This window comes from Carettochelys insculpta, chromosome 20 (genome assembly GCF_033958435.1).
Source record: "Carettochelys insculpta isolate YL-2023 chromosome 20, ASM3395843v1, whole genome shotgun sequence".
Lineage (NCBI taxonomy): Eukaryota > Metazoa > Chordata > Testudines > Carettochelyidae > Carettochelys > Carettochelys insculpta.
The window spans coordinates 19,245,196-19,271,682 of NC_134156.1; the positions used below are offsets into that span (position 1 = coordinate 19,245,196).

The 26,487-nt window shown below is 43.3% G+C and overlaps 1 protein-coding gene across 2 annotated transcripts in view; it reads right to left on the reverse strand.

The window, feature by feature from the left end:
- The window catches only part of PRKCA (protein kinase C alpha), a 350,851-nt gene that overhangs the window by 37,999 nt on the left and 286,365 nt on the right, over positions 1 to 26,487 (reverse strand). For both annotated transcript variants that reach the window (XM_075014246.1, XM_075014244.1), the window contains exons 9-13: positions 15,920 to 16,063; positions 12,813 to 12,986; positions 8,642 to 8,733; positions 5,978 to 6,040; positions 1,077 to 1,215 (exon numbers count right to left, since the gene is read on the reverse strand). In XM_075014246.1, the coding sequence (XP_074870347.1) occupies positions 1,077 to 1,215; positions 5,978 to 6,040; positions 8,642 to 8,733; positions 12,813 to 12,986; positions 15,920 to 16,063 (612 nt within the window). The remainder of the gene's footprint in view (positions 1 to 1,076; positions 1,216 to 5,977; positions 6,041 to 8,641; positions 8,734 to 12,812; positions 12,987 to 15,919; positions 16,064 to 26,487) is intronic.

The window sequence follows — 26,487 nt, forward strand, 5'->3', positions numbered from 1 at the left end:
GTCAGACAGATGTTACTTTTTGATAACACCGACACAGCTAATGGGAAGTTTAAGGGAAAACTTAAGATTTGTTACTCCCACTAGAGATGGTAATGGTTAACCGGGAAGCCTCACCCCAAGCAGATGAGGCTTACAAATTATGGTGAACTGGTAAGGGCTTGAGCAGGAGACGGCTGCTCCAGCCCCATGGGCCCACTGCTGGTGGGGGCTCTCCAGCCTGGTGGAGCAGTCCTGGTCTGCAGCTTGCCCAGAGCAGACCCAGTCTGTGGTAGTCCCAGGAGCACCATAGGCAGGGGGCACTCCAGCCCAGCCAGAGTAGCTCTCACCCACAAAAGGGGGATCCACACCGGCCCAGCTGGGTTGGAGTAGCAACTTCCCACCCATTTATCTGGTTAACCAGTTAACTTTAACGTTCACCCAGTTAACAGATTAAACAGGATCTCACATCCCTAACGTCAACAGAATCAGTGTCTTGTAACTATGGTTTAATAGACTGGGCTTTCTGAAACCCAGAGGTGGTAGCTAGCTTAACTTTGTATGAAGCGATACAATATCATTATCTAGACTATCAGACCAAAGCATTTCAGGAACGCTGGTGAACCACTGCAGGAATTCATTAATCTCCTTCTGAAACTCAACCAGAGACTCATGAGTTCCAGAAAATAGTGCACATGCTTGTTAATACATTTTTTAGCAGCTTTGAGAACCTATGGTGAGAAGTGTTAATGAAGTTATGTTTGCTCCCAATGACAACCTCATTAACGCCTGTCGGCATCGCATGACTTCACAGCTTCCTGAGTGGGTTATTATTATGAGCACAAACCTAAATTTCAGTCTGACCCACAAATCATGCTTCAGGTTTCTCCGGTGCTAGATACGCCTCAAATGAAGTCTTACTAATAGTCATTTTTCATTCATTCACAAAAGTATCACATGTTCCCGTGGAAGTGAGGACAGTCCTATGCATAAAATAGACATTTTGTACCTGTCACATGTGCTCACTGAGTGAAATGTTTAAATGTGTCTACAAAATCCTTTTGCGAGGTTACGTGGTACTTTCAATGTTAAACGTTTACCTCTGGTGCAATGTAGTCTGGAGTGCCACAGAAAGTCCTGGTTGTTACTGCATCTGTCATATTTTCTTTGCACATCCCAAAATCTGCAATTTTTATGTGTCCTTCCGAATCCAACATCACATTATCTAATTTCAGATCTCTAGGAAGAATCACAGTGATTTAATATTAACACTTATACCAATGAGGCCACCAAAATGTTATCTTACTTCAGTTTCATTACTGAACACTCTCTCTCTCTCTCTCTCTCTCTTTGGGTTTCTTCAAGAGTTCAGCAGTCACATCATCTCCCTTTTGATACGGTGCTCCACAGAAGTAGCTGCATTTCATCACACAGTACAGTGAACCTCTCTAATCTGGAACTCTGGCCTCTGGGAACATCATAATCCAGAATAATTTTAGTTAGCTGGGTGACCACTTAGCATGGGTGTGGCCAAATTTCCCGGGGTCCCATAAAGTTTGTTTACAGCCACCAGTCCTGGCTCTCAGTGGTCTGTGCTGTTCTTTAGCTGCGTTTTACCCCTAAATGTCTTCTAAGAGCCCAGTGAGCAATGGACATGTTGCTAATGCTGCTAGACAATACTGACCTCCTGTAGTCTGGCAAATTCTCTTGTCTGGCACTGGTCAGGTTCTGAGGGTGCCGGACTAGAGAGTTTCAACCAACAGTTTGTGAAACACTTTAGATGTAAGGAGATAATTCACAAATAAAACAATACAGCCACACAGTTTGTCTTGGGGAGGAACAGGAGAAGAGGACAAGAGGAATTTTAGGGAAACAGTGTAAAAATGGATAATAAAACCAAGTTTTTTCAAGAAGGCCAGAAAAGTCACATGGATTAAGAACACCATATGAATGCTGCGCTGCCAAAGGAATGTTATGTGACCACAGATGGGAAGAGAACTATCCTTGGAATATCTTTTATGAAGGTGTTCACCACAATATGAATAAGTTTGAGGATCACTACAATCAATTTATCTAGTATTGAACAAGTAATTGCTAATTAAAGGTCAGCATTCAGCAAAATGTAAACTGAATTGTTCCTCATTAAAATGAGAAGGTAGAATTGCTCCTTAGGCCAATCATTTTGCTTTGCTGTATGCCCAACGTTGTCGGATGCCCTTGAGTCAAAGCTTTCAGTCTCTATTTGTAGGCTCCCATTACATAAAGGCTGTGGCCACACTTGGCCAAAACCTCGAAATGGCCAAGCTAATGGCCAAATTGAAGAACACTAATGAGGCACTGAATTGAATATTCAGTGCCTCATTAGCATTCGCATGCTGCCAGCCTCAGTGTTTCGAAAGATGCGCGTGACTTGGCACGGCTACACAGGGGTCCTTTTTGAAAGGACCCCGATCATTTCGAAATCCCCTTATTCATATCAGCTGAGGGGAATAAGGGGATTTCAAAATGTTTGGGGTCCTTTTGAAAAGGACCCCCGTGTAACCATGCTGAGCTGCGCGCGTTTGAAAGCACTGTTTTCGAAGCGCCGCGGCTGGAAGCGTGTGATTGCGATGAGGCTCTGAATATTCAGTTCAGCACTTCATTAGTATTCTTCGATTTGGCCATTAGCATGGCCATTTTGAAGTTTTGGCCAAGTGTGGCCACAGCCATTAAGTACTATGCCCTTCTTGAGTCTGAGCTCTTTTATATTTGTCTTTGCATATTAAAATCTCCATTCGTAAAATATACGGCAGGCAAACAATGCTAAATTCCTAACTGAGAGTGTCCTTCTGTTCAACTTCTGCAGAAATGCGTGGTCACGGAATTATTATAGGGTCATATAACATATTCCTAGAGCACTGTAACTCAACTACACTGATGTTGCAGATTATATCTAACAGGGGTGAGCAACCTTTCCAAAGCAAAGTGCTGAAATTTGACCTGTTGACCTCCATGTACATTTTACATGCCAGTGATACTTTTTAAAGTCACTAAGGCTACATCTACGCTGAGGAAAAACTTTGAAATAGCTATGCTAATGGCCAAATCGAAGAATACTAATACTAATTAGCTGATAGGAATAAGGGGATTTCGAAGATTGCAGGGTCCTTTAGAAAAGGACCCCCATTTAGACCAGCCGCGTGCAAACGAAACGCAGCACTTTTGAAGTGCCGCGGCTGGCAGCATGCTAATGAGGTGCTGAATATTCATTTCAGCGCCTCATTAGTATTCTTTGATTTGGCCATTAGCATGGCCATTTCGAAGTTCTTTGTAAGTGTAGACACAGCCTAATGGTCCTACTTACAACAGCTTCACTAATAAACAAATACAGATGCAGAGCTTTACCATTTAGGTAGCGGTTTGAAGCATTAGCTGGTCTTTTGCTAATCCACAGGCTTTGAGCAAGCTCCCAGCTGCAAGGGGGTGGAGAGGCGGGGCTGAGCTCCCGCCACATGTGCCAATGAAAATCAGCTTCTGTGCCATTCTTGGCACCTGTGCTGGGGGTTGTTGACCCCTGCCATATAACAAATACATGCACACACAAACACTTTCTCTCCCACCATGCTCACACCTTATGTAATCATATGCTTTAAGACACGAGTGTACCAGAGTACCCAGGAAGCACTTAGAGAGGCCAGAAGAACAGTACAGCAGACAGCCAGGCGCTGTGCCAACAACCACTGGCTCCAGCTATGCAGCAGCATCCAGACCTGTGCCAATTTTGGTAATCTCAGAGGAATGTATGAGGGTATGAGGAAGGCATTAGGACCCACCCAGAACAAGATGGCACCTCTGAAATCCAAATCTGGTGAAGTCATTGCTTACAAAGCCAAACAGATGAAGCGCTGGGTTGAGCACTACTCCTAGCTGTACTCACGCGAGAACGTTGTGGTTGACGCAGCCCTCGATGCTGTCGAGCTCCTACCAGTAATGGATGAACTGGATCAAGAACCGACTGTGGATGAACTGAAGAGAGCCATCGACAGTATTGCAGCAGGAAAGGCCCCTGGCCAGGATGGTATACCACCAGAGGTAATCAAGTGTGCCGCGGACACACTCCTCGAACCCCTACATGAGCTACTGTGCCTGTGCTGGAAAGAGGGTGAGGTTCCACAGGATATGCGCGATGCTAACATTGTAACGTTGTATAAGAACAAAGGAGACAGAAGCGACTGCAACAACTACCATGGAATCTCCCTCCTAAGCATCACTGGTAAACTGTTCGCTCGCGTCATCCTTGGCAGACTCCAGAAGATTGCTCAGAGGGTGTACCCCGAATCGCAGTGCGGATTCCGCGCAGAGAGGTCTACCGTTGACATGGTCTTCTCTCTAAGGCAGCTGCAGGAGAAGTGCAGGGAGCAGAGAAAGCCACTCTACACAGCCTTCATCGGCCTGACCAAGGCCTTTGACTTGGTCAGCAGGGATGGTCTGTTCAAACTGCTCCACAACATAGGCTGTCCTCCACGATTACTCAAGATGATCCAGTCGTTCCACGAAGACATGAGAGGATCCATCCAATATGACGGCGCATTATCGGATGCTTTCAGAATCAGGAGCGGCGTCAAACAAGGATGCGTGCTTGCTCCGACACTGTTCGGGATCTTCTTCGCACTCCTCCTGAAACATGCCTTTGGATCTTCAACAGAGGGCATCTTGCTGCACACAAGATCTGATGGGAAACTGTTTAACCTTGCAAGGCTGAAAGCTAAGTCTAAGGTGCGAGAAGTCCTCATCAGAGACATGCTGTTTGCAGACGATGCTGCTGTAGTGTCTCACACAGAAGACCAGCTTCAAAAACTGCTGGATCAGTTCTCCAAAGCGTGCAAGGACTTTGGGCTTACCATCAGCCTAAAGAAGACAAACGTACTCGGTCAGGATGTTGCTGAATCCCCAGCAATCAGCATTGACAACTATACGTTAGAGGTTGTCCACGAGTTCGTTTACCTCGGGTCCACCATCACTGACACCCCGTCGTTGGCCACTGAGCTAAATAGGAGGATCAGAAAAGCGGCCACAACTCTGTCCAGACTCAGCAGGAGAGTGTGGAATAACAACAAGCTGTACACTCACACCAAAATGCAAGTCTACAGAGCCTGCATCCTCAGCACCCTCCTTTATGGCAGCGAGACTTGGACCCTGTACGCCTGCCAGGAAAAGAGGCTGAACGTCTTCCACTTGTGCTGCCTCAGGCGCATCCTTGGAATATCATGGAAGGACAGAGTGACCAACACCGCTGTCCTCCAGCAAGCTGGAATCCCAATCATGCACACCCTCCTCAGGCAGCGTCGACTCCGCTGGCTTGGCCATGTCTACAGGATGAATGATGGAAGGATTCCAAAAGACTTCCTGTATGGTGAGCTAGCCTCTGGCAAAAGACCTCCTGGACACCCCCAGTTGCGCTACAAGATGTCTGCAAGAGAGACCTCAGAGAGGTAGACATCGAGCTGGACAACTGGGAAGAACTAGCAGACGACCGCAGCAGATGGAGGCAGGGGTTACACAAGGACCTTCAGAAGGGCGAGATGAAGATCAGACAGCTAGCAGAGGAGAAGCGAGCGCACAGAAAGCACAATAAGGACTTGCCAGACACCCACTACATCTGCAAGAGATGCAGCAAGGACTGTCACTCTCGTGTGGGTCTTCATAGTCACAATAGACGCTGTAAATGAAGTCCTCAATTGAAACTTTAAAGGGCGCGATCCATAGTCTATGCAGACTGAAGGATGCCTACTAAAATATAATAAACATTTTGGACTCAAGAATTTTCAACTAAATGCTGCAGAGTGCAGATGTTTGCTTATCTAAGATGCAGTCACCCTTAGTTAAAGGAACATCACTGATAAAACAATGAAGTTTATGTGTTAACATGACTTTAAATACTTTTTATAGAAACACTTTTTAAAAATACAAACACATCGGTCTTTCCAGGGTTTTAATAGGAATGACTTATGTCAGGACTCACCTATAAACGATTCCTCTTTTATGAAGAAAGAATAGCCCCACAGAAATCTCAGCTGCATAAAACCTGTAAGAACAGAAATTTAGATTTCTTATCTTTCATGTACTATTTTCCTCTGCAAAAATATATTTGAAACTCACCACACAAAATAATTAAAGCAAAAGAGTATAAAAAGTTATTGCATTCATGGACTGACAAAGCATTAAAGACAACATCCTGCATAAACCTGATTTTCAGTCTCTCATAAAGCATTTACCAATATTTTGACAAGATAGGGTAAAAATGTTGGGCATTTCTAACCTAAGAAGAACAGTACAATTATTACACGGCACTTACGCGGTAAAGCCTTCTGAATGGATAGGCCATTCCTCTCAACACCTAATCATATGAGAACATTTCTGACTCATATTGCTGCTAAATTTAAATTGAGATTCGCACATCGATAAAATAATGTACAAAAATATTGTTCTTTTATACAACTGCTAGTGGATTAATTACCTGACAGGAATTGAAATGACTGCCATATACAGTAAACACTGGATTTAACCTACTAAAGGGGGGAAGGGGTGTCTGTTAATGCCTAAAGTCCATTAAGTCCAAATCTGCAGGACTGGAGGCACCTTTCAAAGCACGCTGGAGTGCTCTGCCTGAGACCTGGGAGGAATGCAGCGGGTTGGGAGAGAGCACTCAGCAGCGGGCTCTTTGTGATGCTCACAGTGCAGAGCATCGGTGCTTGCCTGCCACAAGCCGCTCATCACCCACCCAAGGCTGGGCACTCCCTTCTCTGGCCCTGGTGGTTCCTCTGGTACCAGGAGAGGTGGTGAGTCCATCAGCTCTGGTGAGACGCTGACATTTTGGGGTGGGGAGCGGGAGGAGGACAGCATCCGTTACTTCCAAAGTCCATTAAATCGGGGTCCATTAAATCAAGGGTTTACTGTGCCACGTACTTGCCAAAAGTATTTTAATTATATATAATAGTGATGAGCTTTTGAAGTCAGAGTTACTGCAGAGTTGTGCCAACTACATGCAAGGAGGTCAGTAAAAACAAGACTGATTATTAAGTTCAACAAACAGGAGAAGGCAGAATAGCCCCGAAAATACTGGCTCAGAATTGCTTTTGCTCCCCTTGGAACTTGTGTCACTGCAGACGTTGGGGCAAGCTCTCATAGGGTGTACAACACCCCAGCGCCACAGAAGTCAATAGAGCTGTGGTAGTATATATTAGCAGGAAGTCAGTGGAGCTATGCCAATTCACATCAGCTGAGGATCTAACCCCTGAGAGGACTCTGGTTTTCTTTTAATACTTTGTCAGGTCATACCTACATCTTTGTCTTTTATGCGTTAAACACTTAAAATTAAATATTTTTAAGGACTCTTGATTATTTAAATCAGACTGAACAGATTTCAACTTTATAATAGCTATTTTTCTCCATTTTTAAAAACAGGACAGATGACATTTTAAGGTCAATAAATGATTAACAGACATTAAAAGCAAGTCACAAACTTGAGTAGCACCTTTTAAGGAAAAGTACATCAGAAGGTGCTACCGATAGTTAGCAATGTCTTGATCGGTTGAATTCATAACAATATATATAACTATGGATTAATTATTTATTAAAACTCCCATTAATGCAGAGGTTCTCAGATTGGTTTGTGGACCACTAGTGGTCCATGAGCTGTATTCACATGACCTGCAGATGGTTCCGAGGTGCAAACCTGGGCAGCTGCACAGGAAAGAATGACGGGCTGCTTACCTAACTAGTGACTTGCAGAAATAGTTCCATTAATTAGGACACATATAAGGTGAGGTGGTGGCCTTGTGCAAAAAAGGGGACAGGTGGGAGAGGGCAGAATTTGAGACTTGAAGGGCTGGAGAGAATTTGGGATGTGCACGGCTGTGGTAGCCAGAAAAAAAGGTGATTTCCATAGCTGGAGGACTACAGCTGCCAGGAGGGATGGGCCTGCTTCCCAGCTCAGTGGTTACTATGGTGCAAGGAGAGACCCGTACTGATATCAAAATAGGAATTGTGTGCTTTTAATTGCAAAACAAAAAGCATCAATTATTATTAGGAGGGGTTTTTTTTTGTTTTTGTTTTTGTTTTTTTTTAAACTGAAGCACTTTCATCCACAGCATTTTACGATAGTTAGCTAACAGCATAAACAATGCTTGGAAAGAACATTAAGTGGTCTGCTGAGACCCTCAGCAATTTTCAAGTGGTCCACTAAAAAAATGTGTTACATCTTCTAAATGTATCTATAAATTGAACCTTAATATAAAATGTGATCATAGACTCAATCACTAGATATGCATTAAACTTCATTATATTGTAAACACTGAATCTGTTTCCTGTGTCTCCCACACTATTGTTCATTTAGTAACAGAGAGAAAGCTGTGCTAGTTTTGATACTTGTTTTGATATTGTTCATTTAACGTGAATTCTAAATAGCCATATTGCACTCCCATTTACTTGCCCAAAAACTTGTCACCACTGATTTTTTCTCCTGCAATATGTGCTGTGTGCTTTGAACTCCCCCCCCCAAAATTTTTATTATTATAGGCTAAAAAGATGACAGCCCCAACCTCTATACAATACTGTATGAACGGACATGTGATCATGCTGCAGTCTAAAGTTGGCAATGATTTTACTTAAATCAACAAACACTCACACTGCCTGTGGCTCCTTAAATTTTCCTACTTGCTGAATGTGATACATGAGATCACCACCATTCACATACTCCATAACAAAGTACAGACGATCCTAGAACATAGTATTAAAAAGGTAAACACATTAGGCACAAGGAAAGATGTACTGCCCAGTAGAACATATTAAAAAAGTAAACTCTGTATGGCATGGACAGGGATAGATTTTCCAATAGCATATTATAAAGATAATACAAAACAATCTTTAAGAGTGTCTCTATATATTCTGCACATTACAGAAAAAACAATTTTATATACCATGAAACAGAAATAGAATGATTTATAGATGTTGCAAGAGTCAGTATCACGCTGGAATGTCATTCCGCCTTTCCTATTTTAGTGATGCAAGCTTATTTCTTATTACAATAGTGCCCACAATGTTACATGTACTGTTCATACAGACAGCAAAATGCAGCTAAGGCCAACAGCTCATGTTTTTTAAAACATCATGGGGTCGGGGGGTAGAACTCTATAGACGGTTGGAAATTCTTGCCTTGTTAAGATGAGCAATTTGCAAACCACAGTACAACATTTCCCCTAAGTAGCCATGGATGGTGAAAGGACAGCCAATGTTAAAAGAAGGCAATGAGAAAACTATAAACATCATTTTAAAATTGGGTTCAGCCTTGGTGTTGAATTGGCCAAATCTAAATGACTTTTGGCCCAGACTTACTATTTCAGCAAGAAGTCGATCCCTTTAAGAAGGCATTTTGGAGGGAGAACTTTCTCAGTGTTAAAACGGCCAACACATACAAACCTGTCTGAAATTAAAAATCTAGGGCAACAATTTCTAAAGCACCTATGCAACTTGGAGGGCTCAGTTCAGATTTGTAGCTGAATGTGTTCACAATGAGATGGTCAAAAGTTGATGCAAAATGAGACCTCATTCTTGCAAAGTCTTACCCTTGTATGTAAAAGCCCAGTCTCTTTATATATGTGCTTAAATACTTGCAGGTTTGGGGCTTGATTTTAGAGGTCTTTCTCCAAGTAGACAAACACTCATGACACAAAAAATGGCACTAGATTTAGAATTGATAGGCTACTGCTGACCTTTCCCTGTGAACTCAAACATGTCCTGATGGTACCATCTTCAGTATGTACTGTTATATCCTGCTCCTTTTATCACCAGCCTGATCACCAGAGGTGAACTCTTCTGTGTAGTATTTGCTGTTGTGGGTACCACAGCTTTATGGAAAGTAAAAAGCGCTCATCTGTTCTTTACTCGGCAACTACCATTATAGCTTCAGCATCCTCAGGGATAACAGGGGGAGAAAAGGTTACTCACTTTTGTAACTGTTGTTCTTTGAGATGTGTTGTTCTTGTCCGTTCCAGTATATGTGCCACATGCATGGTTGTTGGAAGGCTTTTCCCTAGTGGTAACCAACCAGTTGGCTGGGGAACCCCCTGTGGTGACGTCTCCCTGACCTCCGCCAACCCGACCTCTGCTGTTACTTCTTGCCGGAACAGTCTGACAGAGGGGAGGCGGCAGAGTCTGGAATGGACAGGAGCGACATATCCTGCAGAATAACAGTTACAATAGGAACAGGATTTTTCTTCTTTCAGTGCTTGCTTCAGTGCATTCCAATATGTGACTCAGCAGTGGTTTGAGTGGAGTCAGAACTCATTCGGCCCCAGGCTGCAGAACACAGCGTCATCCTACATCTGCTGTGTAATGGCATAATCCACTGTAAAGGTGTGCAGGGAGGACCATGTCACCACCCTGCAGATGTCCTGGATTTGGACCTGTGCCTAGTAAGTCGCAGAGGAGGCCTGTACCTTTGTGAAGTACGCCATCAGCAGAGGGGCTGGAATCCTGATACATGAAGTGATCCAGGAGGAGAAGCACTGAGATATAAATTGGGAGGCTGTTCATGAGTTTCACAATTGGATGAAAAGGTGTGACAGCTTGAAGAATGGCCAGGCCCACTTTATGTAGAAGGCTAAAGCCTGTCGCACTTCTGAAGAGTGCAACACCCAATCCTGATGCGTGTTATGAGGCTTAGGAAAACACACCGGGAGCAAAAATGTCTTGATTTACATGGAATGCCCACCACCATCTCTGGAGGAAATGTGTGATGGGGTTGCAGCTGCATCTTGTCCTTACAGAATACTGTGTACTGGGGCTTGGAGGTTTAGAGCCGCAGCTCTGACATGTGCCTGGCAGAGGCGATAGTGACTAAGAAGGCCACAGGTAGGCCAGAGAGCAGGGGAGCCATGAAGCGGGAGAGAATCAAGAAATGGTCCCATAGGGGACTAGGGTTTCGCACCTGCAGATGGAGCCTATCCAAGCCCTTGAGGAAACATCTTACAACAGCGTTTCCAAACAAGGACTGCACTCCTACCCCCAACTGAGATCGTGCCCAGGTGAACTTTAACGGAGGCCACCAGCAGCCCATGGTATTTGAAATGCAGGAGGTAGTCCAGCAGGACAGACACAGTGGCTTGCATGGGTGGAGGCACCACAAGGGAAATCATTTCCACTCAGTTCTAGGGTTCTATGAGTCTGGGCGCTGCTGCTGCGAGTCGTGTCGAGAGAGAATGGTTCTCTGAGCTTTGGACACAAATGACTTTGCATCAGAGGTGGAGGAATACTCCAACACCGACTGTGGTGGAGTGGAGCCTGAGGGCACTGGGTAGAGATGCCCTCTTTCTGACCCACTGACACTGGCTTCCCTCTGTGCCAGCAATGTAGAAGGCATCCCTGGTGCCTGCAGCAAAGGAGGGGGCAAAGGGTAAGCCAGAAACAGTGCCACATGCACAACTGTCGACAGGTCTGGTGCCTCTGGTGGTACTGGCAAAGGTGGCTGTGGCTTAAAGGGGTTGGCGTTGCAAGTTCTATGAGGTGCTGCACAGCCTTAAAAGGTATCTGACGTGGAAGGGAGGCCCAGTTTCTCATCCCCAACTACCTGCTCTGGGGAGTCCAATGACACTGGACCCAACAGCCCTGCCCTAGGTGCCAGAGTTGACAGTGCTGCGGCCAAACTGTCTGACAAAGACAGGGTCAGCGCTGTGCAGACTACCTCAAAGGTCTTCGATCTCAAGAAGGGTGGGTGTCCTCCCTCCATCCTCCACTTTGGCACTAGAGAGCAGGACTGGTGTTGAGTGGAGGAGCTTGTCCCTGTGCCCAGGGGAGCAGTTCAGCGACCTCGGCTTTCATCATGGTACAGTGCTGAGACCTCCTGCATCGAGGCTGGCAAGTTGCACACTGAGGCAGTGGGCACTGTCTGCTTGGGCAGCTGCCAAAGCATCGACCCCATTAGAAGGAGTTCAAGCCACTGATCTCTCTCCCTTTTAGTTCATGGCTTAAACCCTCTACACTTACTGGACAGATGACCTTCCCCCACGCACTTGAGGCAGGAAGCATACAGGTCACTTCTAGGCATATACTTATCATGGCCCGAAAACACATGCAAACAACAGGAGGGGAGGGGAGCCCCTCGCCGTTAACTAACCAACTATTTAACTGCTTAACTACGCTACAAATAATTACTAGAAACTGAAACCCTAGGGAAACAAAGGAGTTGTGACGCAAGAACCAGAATCTTAAACAACCGAATGTCACTGACAGAAAGATTGAACTGAGCAGGGGTTGGGTGCTCAGGGGCATGCATGTGATTTTAAGGAGATATTACCACAGGGGGCGCCTTTCTACCAAGTACCCCTCAGGAAAAGTCTTCCGATAGCCCTGCTAACAACGTGCGCACACACATGGTAGAATGCACAACAGCAAGTACTAGAAGAAGAACCAAATTAATTATGTTAATGTATTAACAAATCTCATTGATTACTGGGATATTAAGGCCTCAGTCCAGCAGAACACTTAAGCACATGCTTAAATTTGAATAATATGAAAAGCCCCACTGACACAACCAAGTTCTTATATACAGAAAAATAAAGCCTCTGTGTTGCTGTAGAACACTTCTGAAGATCTGTTTATTACCATAAAGACCTATTTTATGGATTTTGCTGATTTCACAGGGTGTCTATGCCTTTACATTGCTCTGTATATAACACCCAGGAGATCTGCAAGTTGAAAAACGTAAATGTAGATGAAATAAAATATGTCGGAGTGTTATCTTAGCAAAAGATGAAATTACGAAAGAAGAGGAGGAGCAGGGAAAGACAAACACCACGTACAACTGTTTGGAAGCAAGAATGCAGCTGTGTTAGGAATGGCGGTTTATCTTGCAGCGCTAGGACTCGTTTTTCAACCATGGTACATTCCACATCATCATCCTGAATCACGACGTCTTTTTTCAAGATTTTGATTGCATACAGCTCCTCCGTCCCCTTCCTGTCTGCCAGCATCACCTGCAGAAGGAGAAATGAGAAGCTGAAAATCTCCCTCATTGATGGAGATTGAAGGTGACTCACCAGCCCGGAGAAAGGTTCAGTGACAGAGCAGCTTCCCATTACCCTGGCATTTATTGACTTGGCCCGAAGCTCTAAAAATGTCAAGATTACTCATTGATTACAACGTGCTGTACTTGCACTTCAAAAATAGTGTTTTCACTCACACCTGTGCCAGCGCTCCCCAGATAATCATGGGCTCCTCTTCTAATGGCCAACAAAATAACAGACCCCACTTGAGTTCCTCCATTAAATACCCTTTGATTGTAAATCCACCTGTTCAAACAGCCAGGAAAAAAAGCAGCAGTTTTAGTGGGTTCAGAATTTTCACTGAATTTCTCATTCCTGATATTTCCAAGTATTCATTCCTATTGCATGATGAAAGCTTGCATCGATGGCATTGTGGCCTACTTAACAGCTCTGTCACCATTGCCACCACTACAGAAGAGCGTGAATCTCCCTGAACTCTGGGGAAGGTCAGATGTGGATTCCCAACCCCACCTATATATCGAAAACCCAGAATTTCTTCATATTATTTAAAATTTAGGAACTCATTTTTAAGAAGCAACTGGAAGCATTCAAGTTTTGCAATTCAATGTCTATACCGAGTGCCTGGTGGCCTAAACGAGGCATGTCCACACTTAAGTGAGGCTACATTAATGCTACGAGATACATTCGGATTTATTAAAATCGATTTTGTAACGCTGGGTTTTATAAATTCAAATTTGACTATCCTCACCTCCCCACAAAGTCAGCTGCCATACTCAGTCACCAAATATCGACTCTTGCAGCAGTGTATTCTGGGAAGCTATCTCACAGTTCACTCAGCCCCATAGCATAGTATTTTTCCTGGTGCATTATGGGAAGAAAAAATGCCCCATGTACTTGGGGGTGTGCATTGTCATCTTCCCATATTGCATTGCCCTCATTCCCCACCCGTGGAAAGCAAATGGCCATTTTTCCAGAAGGAAAGAAGGAAAAGTAGGGAATCACAACATGTATGTGCTCTTGGATCACTACACTACACAAACATGTCCAACATGGGTGATAAAGCTTGTCAAATTCCCACGTGCATGGCTGGATGTGTGGTGTGGCACTGTTGGTTGAAGGGACAGTTGAAATGGCTCCTTCAATGTTGCTCAGGTGGGGGAGACAGCCCCGACTGACTTTGCAGGGGCCAGCCCCCGCATTCCATTAGGAGAGTGTGGTGGGGTGTGGGACTGTTGGTCAAAGGGCCAGTTGAAATGGTCTCTTTGGTGCTGCTCAGGCTGGCGGGAGGTAAGCCCCTGAAATCTTTGATGCTGGGACAGACTTTCCCTCAGCGACAGCAAGCCCTCGAACACCTTTCCTGCCTTTGGAGCCCTCACCACATGCAAGCCAGTACACCACGCTTCCTGGCAGCATGGTCCGTACTGAACAGCAGGCACGTCCTTCTATTGGGTTGAGGGCTAGCCACGAGATGTGGTTGGGTGCGGGAAAGACCCTGACTGCACTGCACCTGTGAGGGAGGGAGGGGCTGCTCCTGTACAAATGTGAACCACAGAAAGGAAGATCCTTGGCCTCTCATACAAGCACGACCCCCACAGCCTAGCTGCCACATGCTGCAGTGGGGCAGAGGCTGGCACCAGCATGAAAAAGAAATCCAAGTGCTCACCTTACAGAAGGAGAGACAGAATCATGAACTCTGTGTTGGGGCTATTTTTAATGGGTAGGTGTGCTCACCATGCTGATAGCAAATAAAGAAAGAAGTTTCTCAGCTTCTCTTACAAGCATGATCGCACAGGCTAACCGCCACGGGCTTCCTGGTGCCCAATTCAATTTTGCAGGCATTTTGTTACCTAATTCCTGTGCATCTGGAGACCAGCGGAGATGGAAGTGGACAACTGTGGGGCATTGTGGGATACATACGGGACACTTCTGAGGCTCATATAGTCTATTAAAAGACACGGTATTTGCACATTAGCCTTAATTCAAACTTCTAAATTCAAACTTGATGCTACATCAAGTCGCCTCTCACATTGTTCCAATGCTGAACTTAGCACTTCCTAAAATCAACCTAATAGAACTTGCAGTGAAGAAAGTGACACTGTAAAATCGAGCTAACTGCCTTAAATTCGACTTTATCATACAGTGCAGACATAGCCTGAGAGAGACAGAATTTGAATGTCTATTATGTCACCTCATCTTGAAAATTAGCAGGTCCAGCCACAGAGTTTGTGGGGCCCAAAGTGGCATGGTGACAGTGGGGCTGGGTTGGTGGGCAGGGCCCAACACGGCATGCTGACAGCTGGGCCCATCTGGAGGGAGTGTGTGGCCCCGACGGTCTGGGGACCAAGGCAACTCTCTTGTTTGCCTGGCACTAAGGCCAGGCTTGAAAACTAGCTCAACAAGACAGCTGAAAGTCCAACTCAGGACATTTCATATAGTGCAAAAAACATTCACACCCATCCCAAGTTTTTGCAGTTAACTATCAGTACAAAATTAATATTTTTCAAATACAAAATTGTCCAAAGTACACGATGTTCTTCAATGTAGGTTACTAGATGTAAAAATAATCAAAGTAACAGTACTTGTATAGTAAGGAGAGATTAGATTTAAATACTGATGTCTAAAATCTGCAGCAAATATATGCAATGGCATTTTCCTGCTCTTCATTTCATTGGTCCACAGATTTAAGGCAATATTCTGAACATGATATGCCACGGATTTTTATTCAGTGATTCCTGCGTGTAGTACCACAACTTATGGCAGAAATAGACAAGCATCTGTTTTAGAAAGACAGCCAATCTTAATGAAAAGTTTCCAAATGACGGAGAATTTGCCACACCTCGAGGTAACCTGTTTCCAGGTTAAAAAATTCTGCAATTTATAAACAACAATTCAAGGTTTCTTACCTTTCCAAAGCTTCCCTTTCCAAGCACCATGAGAAAATTGAAATCTGTCAGCTTCACACTGTCCAGATTGTTGGATGGTATTTTGGAAATCCTGTCTTCTACTGGAGTGATGACTTTGTTACCAGCTGGACCAAGTTTGGCTTTCTAAAGAAGGAAAGAATATTGACGTGAGAAGTGTAACTTGCTTAGCCAGTAAAATGAAAGATGTTCAGCTGCAGATGACTAATTTGAAGGTGCATTCTCAAAAGAAAGGCTGCATAACAAAAGCTGCACAGACCCAAGTTCAAAGATTCATTCTAACAACACTTTTGGAAACAAAGTGGTGAACTGTGTACATGTCTAACCAAATAAAAGCAGATACATTCATCTGCTTAACAGCCCAAAATCAAAGAAAAAGAAAACCCCTAAACCAAAAATCACTATTTTCATGCCAAAAGGATGCAAACCTGTGACTTTTGTTTTGGAATATAAAAGGTGCTTTTTATAAATGTAATGACACCATGTTACTAGTGTTCCTTTCTAAGGCAACCTGTTTCTCTACATTCTCTTTTAAAATGTTATATGCAAGGTCATTATTCACAGCAAGAGTTCATCTGCTGTTCATTATGAAACGTAACTTTCCACTTTGAAAAACCTACATATTATGACAATCAGTGTTGATGAGCATGTCCACTTTTGAACTGGCATGACAATCAACTTTGATTTTCAATCAAGTGTTGATGGAGGAGCAGGAAGGGAGCAGGAAGACTACATAAAAAAAGTTTATCTTGGCAGGGAAGTTTATGTTTTGTGTAAGGTTGCAACCATATGAGTGAGTAAATCAAAATGAGATACTGCAAATCACATGTGGTAGCAGCACTTGAAACTTCACCAAGTTACAAAACAAAATTAAGATGCACCAAGTGATAATATGGAGCTATAATAAATTGATGTCTCCCTTTGCAGTGAAGCCAAGAGGATTTAAAATTGGCACTATGCTCACATTTTATTGTTTCCTCTAAACTATGTGAAGACCTATTGTGCTGGACTGGACTGGACTAAATAATCCTAAACGCTCATACACTGCTTCTTGTCTCCAAAGCACTTCACATGGTAATTACTCCTAGTGTCATATCTAGACGGAATGATAATTATGTCTTATTATCACCATCTCACAGATAAGAGAACCAAGGCATGGAGAAGGCAAGTCACTAGTCCAAGATCAACCAGTAAATCAGTGCCAAAGACTGGGTTAGCACTCACCCTGTCTGCTCCTCCTCGAAACTTGAAGATGTATCCTCACCCCTCTATTATGAGCATTTTATTTAACAGAAACAAAATACTCCCTCACCACTTGATAGTGAACATTCTCCTTCATACCCATGAAAAGCTGGGATATACATGACATTTTCTATTTATGTTAATAATAGAATTTCACATTAGCATAGCATTTCCAGTTTCTTCCTTTATTATAATTAACGATTTGCACTTCAGTAGCATACAGAGACACCAGTGAGAATCGGGGTTGAATTGTGATACGTACTATAAAAAAACATTATAAAGAGTCCCTGCCCCAAAGACCTTGCAAGCCAAATCTCTGCTCATGGGCAGACCTCTGTGCTGGCCCAAATTCCCATGGACTTTAATAGGGTTTTGTATATGCACAACGTCTACCTCAGAACAATATCTGACACAATCAAGACATTAACAGGTTGTAAAGTCTTACATTTATACAAGATAACAAATGTTTAATCACATCATTCTACCCAGCTCCATAGATGGTCAGGATATTCTCATGCATAGCCCAGAAAGGGGCCTAAACAACTAAATGTTTTTATGTATAAGGCGCAGGCGAACTGTCCATTTTTGCAACAGGGAGATGAGTTCTAGCCAGACATGGAGTGGGCTGCACCAGAGGCTTACAAGCTGCTTTGATGTATAAATAATAGGCCAATGAAATGCTGTGGCTTCTCTCTTTGCACATTTGGGTCCTTTTTTGGTCTTATCTTTGAGGCTGCAGATACTATATTTGGCCCTTTATAATTTCAAATTATTGCAGAGATCTTGGTCCATAATATTTGTTTATGGGACAAAAATCTAAGACTCATTTCTATATTAACAAATGCTTTATTAATAAATGCTCTGGCTTGCATTCTAAGTAACTGTGAGGTTAACAGATAAACTTCTGTGCCCTCTGCTGGCTATAAGGCAGAATTGCAGAAAACACTAACTTCTTGGTAACAGGTATCACGGAGGTAGATGTGTTAGTCTGTATCTTTGAGAACAAGAAGTCCTCTGGCACCTTATAGACTAACAGATATTTTGGAGCATAAGCTCTTGTTTCATCAGCCTGACAGAGTAGATAGATTCTTGTAATAGCAGTAGTAATAGATATTGTAAAAATCTAATCAGAACAAATAGAAACAGTTATTCAGTTAGAACAAAAAGCAGTCAAGTAGCACTTTAAAGACTAGCAAAATAGTTAATTAGGTGAGCTTTCGTGGGACAGACCCACTTCTTCAGACCATAGCCAGACCAGAACAGACTCAATATTTAAGGCACAGAGAACTAAAAACAGTAATCAAGGAGGACAAATCAGAAAAAAATGATCAAGGTGAGCAAATCAGAGAGTGGAGGGGTGTGGGGGGAAGGTCAAGAATTAGATTAGGTCATTAATAGAATTAATCATCATGTGCCAACAATGCCCAGATGCTTTGTATATTGGACAGACTTCTAATTCCCGTAGACAAAGGGTTAATGGCCACAAAACAGACATCAAAACACTCCAGATCCACAAACCAGTTAGTCAACATTTTAATGCAATTGGGCATTCTATTAATGACCTAAAGGTATGTGTGTTACTGAAAACGAACTTTTGCACCATTCTTCAAAGAGATACAGCTGAGCTGGCTTTTACATTCAAATTCAGTACATTAACACGTGGGTTAAACTGGGATGGGAACTTTCTGAGTCACTATAGGGGCTCATCTGCATACTTGGCTTAATCTAATTCTTGACCTTCCCCCCACACCCCTCCACTCTCTGATTTGCTCACCTTGATCATTTTTTTCTGATTTGTCCTCCTTGATTACTGTTTTTGGTTCTCTGTGCCTTAAATATTGAGTCTGGTCTGGTCTGGCTATGGTCTGAAGAAGTGGGTCTGTCCCTCGAAAGCTCACCTAATTAACTATTTTGCTAGTCTTTAAAGTGCTACTTGACTGCTTTTTGTTTTGATAGCGTATAGACTAGCATGGCTCCCTCTCTGCTATTATTCAGTTAGGCCGTTTCTACACATGCCAATAAATGGCCTGAAATATGCTAACGAAGTGCGGACGTAAATTCCCAGCGCCTCATTAGCATAACGTCACGATTTGGAGTCCGGAAGATGCTCTTCCAGACTCCAAAACAGCGTGTAGAAGCATGGCCCTGGGGGGATCTTCTGGAAGGAAGTCCTCCTTCCCAGAGGCCCCTTCTTCCCTTTTGGAAGATCATCCCAGGGCCACGCTTCTACATGGTGTTTTGGAGAACAGCGGCTTCCGGACTCCAAATCATGTGACCTTATGCTAATGAGGTTCCAGGAATTTACTCCCATGCCTCATTAGCATATTTCAGGCTGTTTATTAGCATGCCACTTTCGGAGAAAGTGACATGTGCAGAAACAGCCTTACTGAATACAGAGTATTAGGCAATATATGATGGAGGGCTTTGGCTTCCTCGACCACAGGATGCTAATACTGGAAGAAGGATTGCTAAGTAGAGATGGGGTCCACCTATCAACGAAGGGGAAGAGAGTATTTGGACTCAGACTGGTTAGCCTAGTCAGGAGAGCTTTAAACTAGGCTTGATAGCAGCAGGTGCACAGCACCCACAGCTAAATCACAAACATGGAGACCTGATAGACAGGGCATAAATTTTGGGTGGAGAGATAAGAGAGAAACTAGGAGGCAAAATCAAATCAGTATCTTAGTTGTCCGTATACTAATGTGAGAAATAAGGGGAATAAGCAGGAAGAACTTGAAATGCCGGTAAAAAAAACACAGCTATGACGTTGTTATGACAGAGACTTGGTGAGATAATATGCATGACTGCAATATTGGCACAGATGTATACAGCTTGCTCAGGAAAGTCAGGCAGAGAAAAAAGAAGAGGTGTTCCCCCTGATATATTAAAAAGTATGCATTTGAACTGAGGTTCAGATGGATGTAGGAGGCACTGAGAGTCTCTGGGTAAGGACAAAAGGGTGATGTTGTGGTAGCGACCACTGAACCAGGTAGAAGAGTTGGTTGAGGCTTTTTTTTAAATAACCAACAAAATCATCCAAAACACAGGACTTAGTAGTGATGTGGGACTTCAGCTGCGGAGACATCTGTTGGGGAAGTAACACAGCAGGGCACTGATTAGCCAATGAGTACTTGGAATGTATTGAAGATAATTATTTATTTCAGAAGTTTGAGAAAGTTACTAGGGGTAAGGCTGTTCTAGATTTGGTTTTAATAAAGAGGAAGGAATAGGGATCTGGGTTCACAGTTGACCCTAAGCTAAATATTAGCCAACATTGTGACACTGTGGCAAAATACAAATAAAAATAAAGCAAACATCATTCTGGGATTTATTAGCAGGAGTGTCAGGAGCAATACATGAGAAGTAATTCTTCTGCTCTACTTGGCAATGATTAGACCTCTGCTGGAGTGTTGTGTCCAGTTCCAGGCACAAAGTTCCAGAAAAGAGGTGGACAAATTGGAGATGGTTCAGAGAAGAGGAACAAAAATGATTAAAGGTCTAAAGGACATGGCCTGTGAGGGAAGAATGAAAGAACTGTGGTTGATTAGTCTGGGACAGAGAAGCCTGAGAGGGTACATGACAGCAGATTTCAAGTGTCTAAAAGGTTGTTACAAAAAGGAAGGAGAAAAATTGTTCTCCTTAACCTCTGATGATAGGCCTAGAAGCAGTGGGTTTGAATTGCAGCAGCAGAGGTATAGTTGGATATTAGGAAGAACTTCCAGTCAAGGTGCTCCAAAACTGGAACAAAATTATCTAGAGAGGCTGTGGAATCTCCATAATTGGAGATTTTTAATAGCAGGTTACACAAACACCTGGCCTAAATGCTTCTTGGTCCTGCCATGAGCGCAGGGGACTGGACTTGACAATCTTTCAAGGATCCTTCCAGTTCCAGTGTTCTATGAATTTATCGTAGCTTAAGGAAGTACAGACACATTTTACCTGTAATATTTTAAAATATGAAATTACCCACGTTTACTTGGGTCACGGTGTAACATTAATCTTGCAAATCAAACCCGTACATACTGTGCCATTTTAGATTTTAGCTGAAAAAATACAAATACTATGAGATACTGGATGCAGAAAAGAACAAATGGATCATCATAATCATCAATAACTGTAGGCTCAGTGCCCGTTGGTGTCTGATGCCTCTCTCACTATTTCCTTTCATCTTTCCTAATCTAGTGCAGAGCGGCTTAGTTTCTGTAGACTAGTTCCGCACCAATCTACTACATCATCTATCCATTCTGTGTGGGGTCTGCCTCTCCTATTCGAACCATCCATTATGCCGAATACCAGGGTCTTGATTTTTAGTTCGTCGTTCTTTCTGCAAATATGTGCAAATAGTTGTAGCTTCCGTTTTATAACCTTCTGCAGCAGGTTCTCTTTCAGCTGTATCTTCCTATATAATTCCGCACTGGTGACCTTCTGCATCCATCCTATTCTCAGAATCTTTCTATAACAACTCCTTTCGAACGCCAATATTCTTCTTTTCGAATCTTTCATTATCACCCATGTCTCACATCCGTACAACATGCTGCTGAAAACACACGTTTTCAAGACACCCAGCTTCATTCTTAAGCTAATTGCTTTGCTTTTCCAGATCTTACCCACCACTTTCAAACTCGCTCTTGCTTTTGCTATTCTAGTCGCTATTTCCTTCCTACAGTCTAAATCACACGTTATGTTGCTCCCCAGATATGTGAACTCCTCTACGTTTTTTAGTTCAATACCATCCACACTGATTTTCCTTCCTATTTCTTTATCTCCAAATACCATTGTTTTTGTTTTACCGACGTTCATAAATCAGTCCATACCGCTTCCCTTCTTCGTTTAACACCCGCACCTTTTTCGTTAACTTCTCCTCACCTTCCTCCATGATAACTATATCATCCGCGAACCTCCAGTTGTTAATTCTTTTCCCACGCACAGATATCCCTTCTACCTCTTCCTTGATCTTGTCCATTGCTCTCTCCAGATGGGTGATGAAGATACTTGGCGATATTAGATCTCCTTGTCTTGTACCTCTACTTGTTTCAAACCAACTTCCCAACTCCCCGTGTGTTCTCACCACTGCCTCTGCATTATCACTGATACCTTCCAACAACCGTATTAGTCTGCTCCAACACTGCCCAAGTCACTTTCTGATCTATACTGTCAAATGCCTTTTGAAAATTGATGAAGCAAGTGCATACATTTTTGTTCTTTCATCGAGTTTTCTCCACTACCAGTCAGTGCCAATATCTTCTGTAAACAAATGGATGGCTTGGCATTAATAGATGAAGAATGCTTGGTAACTTCAATATGGTGATGTGGAATGCCTTTGCACTTTAGACTATGTAGGAAGAGAAAAAGTTTGTTGCAAACTTTGCCTTTTGCAACCGCAGGAAAATGAAGGGAAAATCCTAATGTTTCACTAACCTGCAAATCCTGGGCTTTCTGAAAGGTTTGCAAGCAGCAGCATTTTGTAAAACGCTACAAGTATCATCTGGTTTGTGTGACCTCCCAGGCACCAGAAATAGCATTAAAGGCATTTGAACATTTGGTCATCCCTGAAGCCACAATTGTGCCTCACTAAGATCAGGCCTACTGATGGAGGGGGAGAAGAATAGGGGGCAACTTGCATAGGGGCCTAGTGTTTCAAAGGGGCCTGGAGCTCCCAGCTGCTGCTGCTGCCGCCGCCACAAGAATAGTGGCAACAGTCAGGAGCTCTGGCTTCTGAGGGCTGGAGGGGTGGGCCCAACATGATGCTTTAGGTGGTGTTAAGGGCTGACTGCCCTTGGCCCCACCCCTTCCCACCTGAGACTCCACCCACAACTTTCCCCCCACGTCCAGGGTGGCTGTTGGTGCCGCTGACTAAAAAAGAGTCCTGAACCTAGAGGTATTATCCACGTTATACCGCAGCACATGCTTGGAAAACGAGGGGGCAAAAGGAACAATACTGGCTATAGCTACTTTGCATTTAGGCAAATGCAAGGCAAAGACTGGTTACAAAGGACTCCAGATGAAAAGCTGTGTGGATTGTTCCTGGGCCTAGATCAATGCAGGAAGGACTTACACTAGAATGGCCCAATGATAAATACCCATTAAATATCTGCATGCCCCCACTTCTACCTGGGCCACCATTAGAGCAGTCTCTTCACACTGTACAATTTAAGAAGCCTTCCGCCTGCAGCACAGAGGAAAATAAGAGCACCTGAATCTCTTTTGTTGCCTTTTGGTTAAAAGTGCATCACCAGGATATAATCAAACTTGATGGCTGCTGAACAGTTTTGTTAAGAAATGATGCAGTCGCTGACTTGAACCAATCATTTCAAGGATGAGTTATCTGTAGCGCAGCCCGACATGTAACGCCAAGGTTCTAACGCAGTGTATTCCAACTGCTTATTTGCAAACTTGAAAACAGTGTTCTTTCTTTGCTCCATTTGCAGGAACTGCTAGTGATACCAGAACAAAAGACAGTTGTTTCCATGGGAACAAAAGCAGAAAAGCTCCAGGAAGAACAGTAAAAACAAATTTTTGATGAAAAATTCCACGGATTATAAAGGAAAGGGACTAACATTTCAAGAGCCCTTCACAGTTAGCTTCTATAATGCTGTATGTGGTTAAATTTATCCTGGAGATGGGCCCACACTGAAAGTTAAATTTCACAGAATTAGCATCAGAACTTTTGATCACTCAGCCCCGCCACCAATTTATTCTCATTTTGTTTACATGCACCTCCATTAATCGATTTAAAACACTCAACAGAAAACGTAAATCCTGCCTTTAAAACAATAAGCTACTTCATTTTTGTACTTCACAATTTAAATAGTTTCTTAAGAAAAAAATGACAGGCATCTGCAGGATGGCAGTATACTTTTCAGTAGATACACAATATCACAGCTTTCTCATTGGACAGCAATTAATACAGCTGTTAGGTATTATTAAATTATTCATTATACAGTATTCAGTTATCTCTCATTTTTACTTCCTTATCACTTCAATACATAATATGCAAGCAGGGCTGGGAACAGGATCTACTTATGGGAAATAAGCAACAATTTCAACAAAGCTTAGCTACTTATCCCAGTTGATAAACTGTACACACATTTCGGAATGTGAGTGAAAGCCTTCCTCATACCAGCTCTGCGATTTTAGCAGGTATGGAACTTTCACTCCCACCAAAAGGCCCCTAAGGTAAAAGGCAGAAAAGGTAAAAGGTATTTTCCATCCATATTCAATACCTTAACCCACAAAATTGTATGTTCCACCAACAGCTGCGTCTTGTTATAATATTTTGTATGCAAAAAAATTATATGAAAAGGGATTAAGAGTAAGTATTATATAAGGGGATAAAATAAACCACATAATTATACCACAATTTTCTAGTTTTACAGCACAGAGCCTGGAAGGGCCCCACTAGGGAAGCTTTGCTTGAGACAGATGTGTAAAATGTGATTTAGAGAATTGAGCAGACACACACTCAAACACACAGTATCTCTCAAGTAATGTTCTGTTATTTCATGAGATAGGACATGATTGATTGTTTACATCAGCCTGGTATTTTTTAAAATTCCTCTGCCTCTCTGTCACTAAGGTACATGGCTTTCAGAAGTTTCATCTATGGTGAACTGAATGAATAAATGGAATAGAACTTTTAAATCATCTTTATGCTTATCCTTTGGGTAGCTTCATCTGGATATATCAACACGAGTGCACCCTTTAATTGTTTCCATTCCTGTGTGGAATAAATTGTGTTATGTGCACAGAGGCACGTTCAGATGTACACCACCTGCAGAAACACATTCTGCCAGCTGTGGGCACTCTGCTCATCAGCTGGGTGGGATTTAAATCTCCCCTAGATAGCTGTCAAAGTGCTCAGGTTACAGAGAACACTGATCATCACCCTGTACTGGAATGACACCTTGATAACTAGTCAGCTGTCCAGGTGGGACTGCACACCTTCAGCAGAAAGCTACTTTCGAACACTTTGTGCACATTTCTCACCAATTCCCAAATGTTTCCTCAGACACATGACAGATGTTCTGAAGGTGGATACCCAGAGCCTGTAAAATATTTTCCAATCTTCTCTTTTGTTGAGTCCTGGTCAGTGTGGTACCTGAACTGCATGGAACGGACCGTGCTTACGCCACACAGCCCTCAGCGCTGCCTGGAGCATACCATGTGGGGCTTTGATGGAAATGTAAAGGGACAGAGCAGTGGGTGGGAGCCCGGGGCCCTTTTGAATTGCCAGGCACGAGGGCAACTGCACCCTTTACTCTCCCCACCTTTCAGTGTGCCTGTGTGGAATGGCAGGATTTCAGTGGCCCTGTGCTCAGTAGCTGCTGTTTTGATCATGGAGGCTTGTGTATATGTCTGAGGGTTTCATAACCACCTCTTCTCTACTAGCTCTTTCTACAGGTAGATGGCTTTCGTGAAAGGTATTATGGACACCTGGGATAGGTAAACAAAACAAAAAAGTAGTCATGTCGCACTTTAAAGACTAACAAAATAGTGGCACCTTATAGACTAACAGATATTTTGGAGCACAAGCTTTTGTGGGCAAAGACCCGCTTCATCAGATGCATGAGTGGGGGGTTGGTTTCAGAGGGCTATTTAAAGAGTGGGGTCCCAGTAAGAGGGAGGGCCAGAGCTGACAAGGTCTATTCAGCAAGGTGGAAATGGCCCAGTATCAACAGCACTTACCAAAAGAGGGAAAAACAAGTCAGATCAGACAGGGGGATGAGAGCCACTGTCAGCATCTAATGGGGAGCTATCAACGCCCAAAGCAGAGAAACTGCCTTTGTACGCCGCGAGCCACTCCCAGTCTCTGTTTAATGCATGGTTAATGGAGTCAAATTTGCAAATAAATTGCAGCTCAGAGATTTCTCTCTCCATTTGATTTCTGAAATTTTTTTGTTTGTTTCACGCCCCCCCCCCCACTCACGCATTGATGAAGCAGGTCTTTGCCCACAAAAGCTTATGCTCCAAAATATCTGTTAGTCTATAAGGTGCCACAAGACTTTTTGTAGTTCTCGAAGCTACAGACTAACATGGCTACCTCTCTGATACTTAACAATAGTGTATCAGATAGTGCCCTGTCTCCAGATTTGAAGATGTGGATCTTCCCCACGAAAGCTCATCACCTAATAAATTATTTTGTTAGTCTTTGAAGTGCTACAGGACTGCTTTTTTCTTTTGGTGGGATAGATAAACGCTATTACGGAAAGATTATACCTGTTCTTTGTGCCTCAAATGGCTAGTTCTGGTTCCGCAGGGGAACTGAAGAGTTTCCTGCAGGAAGTAAGAACACTGTGGGTGTGGGGGGG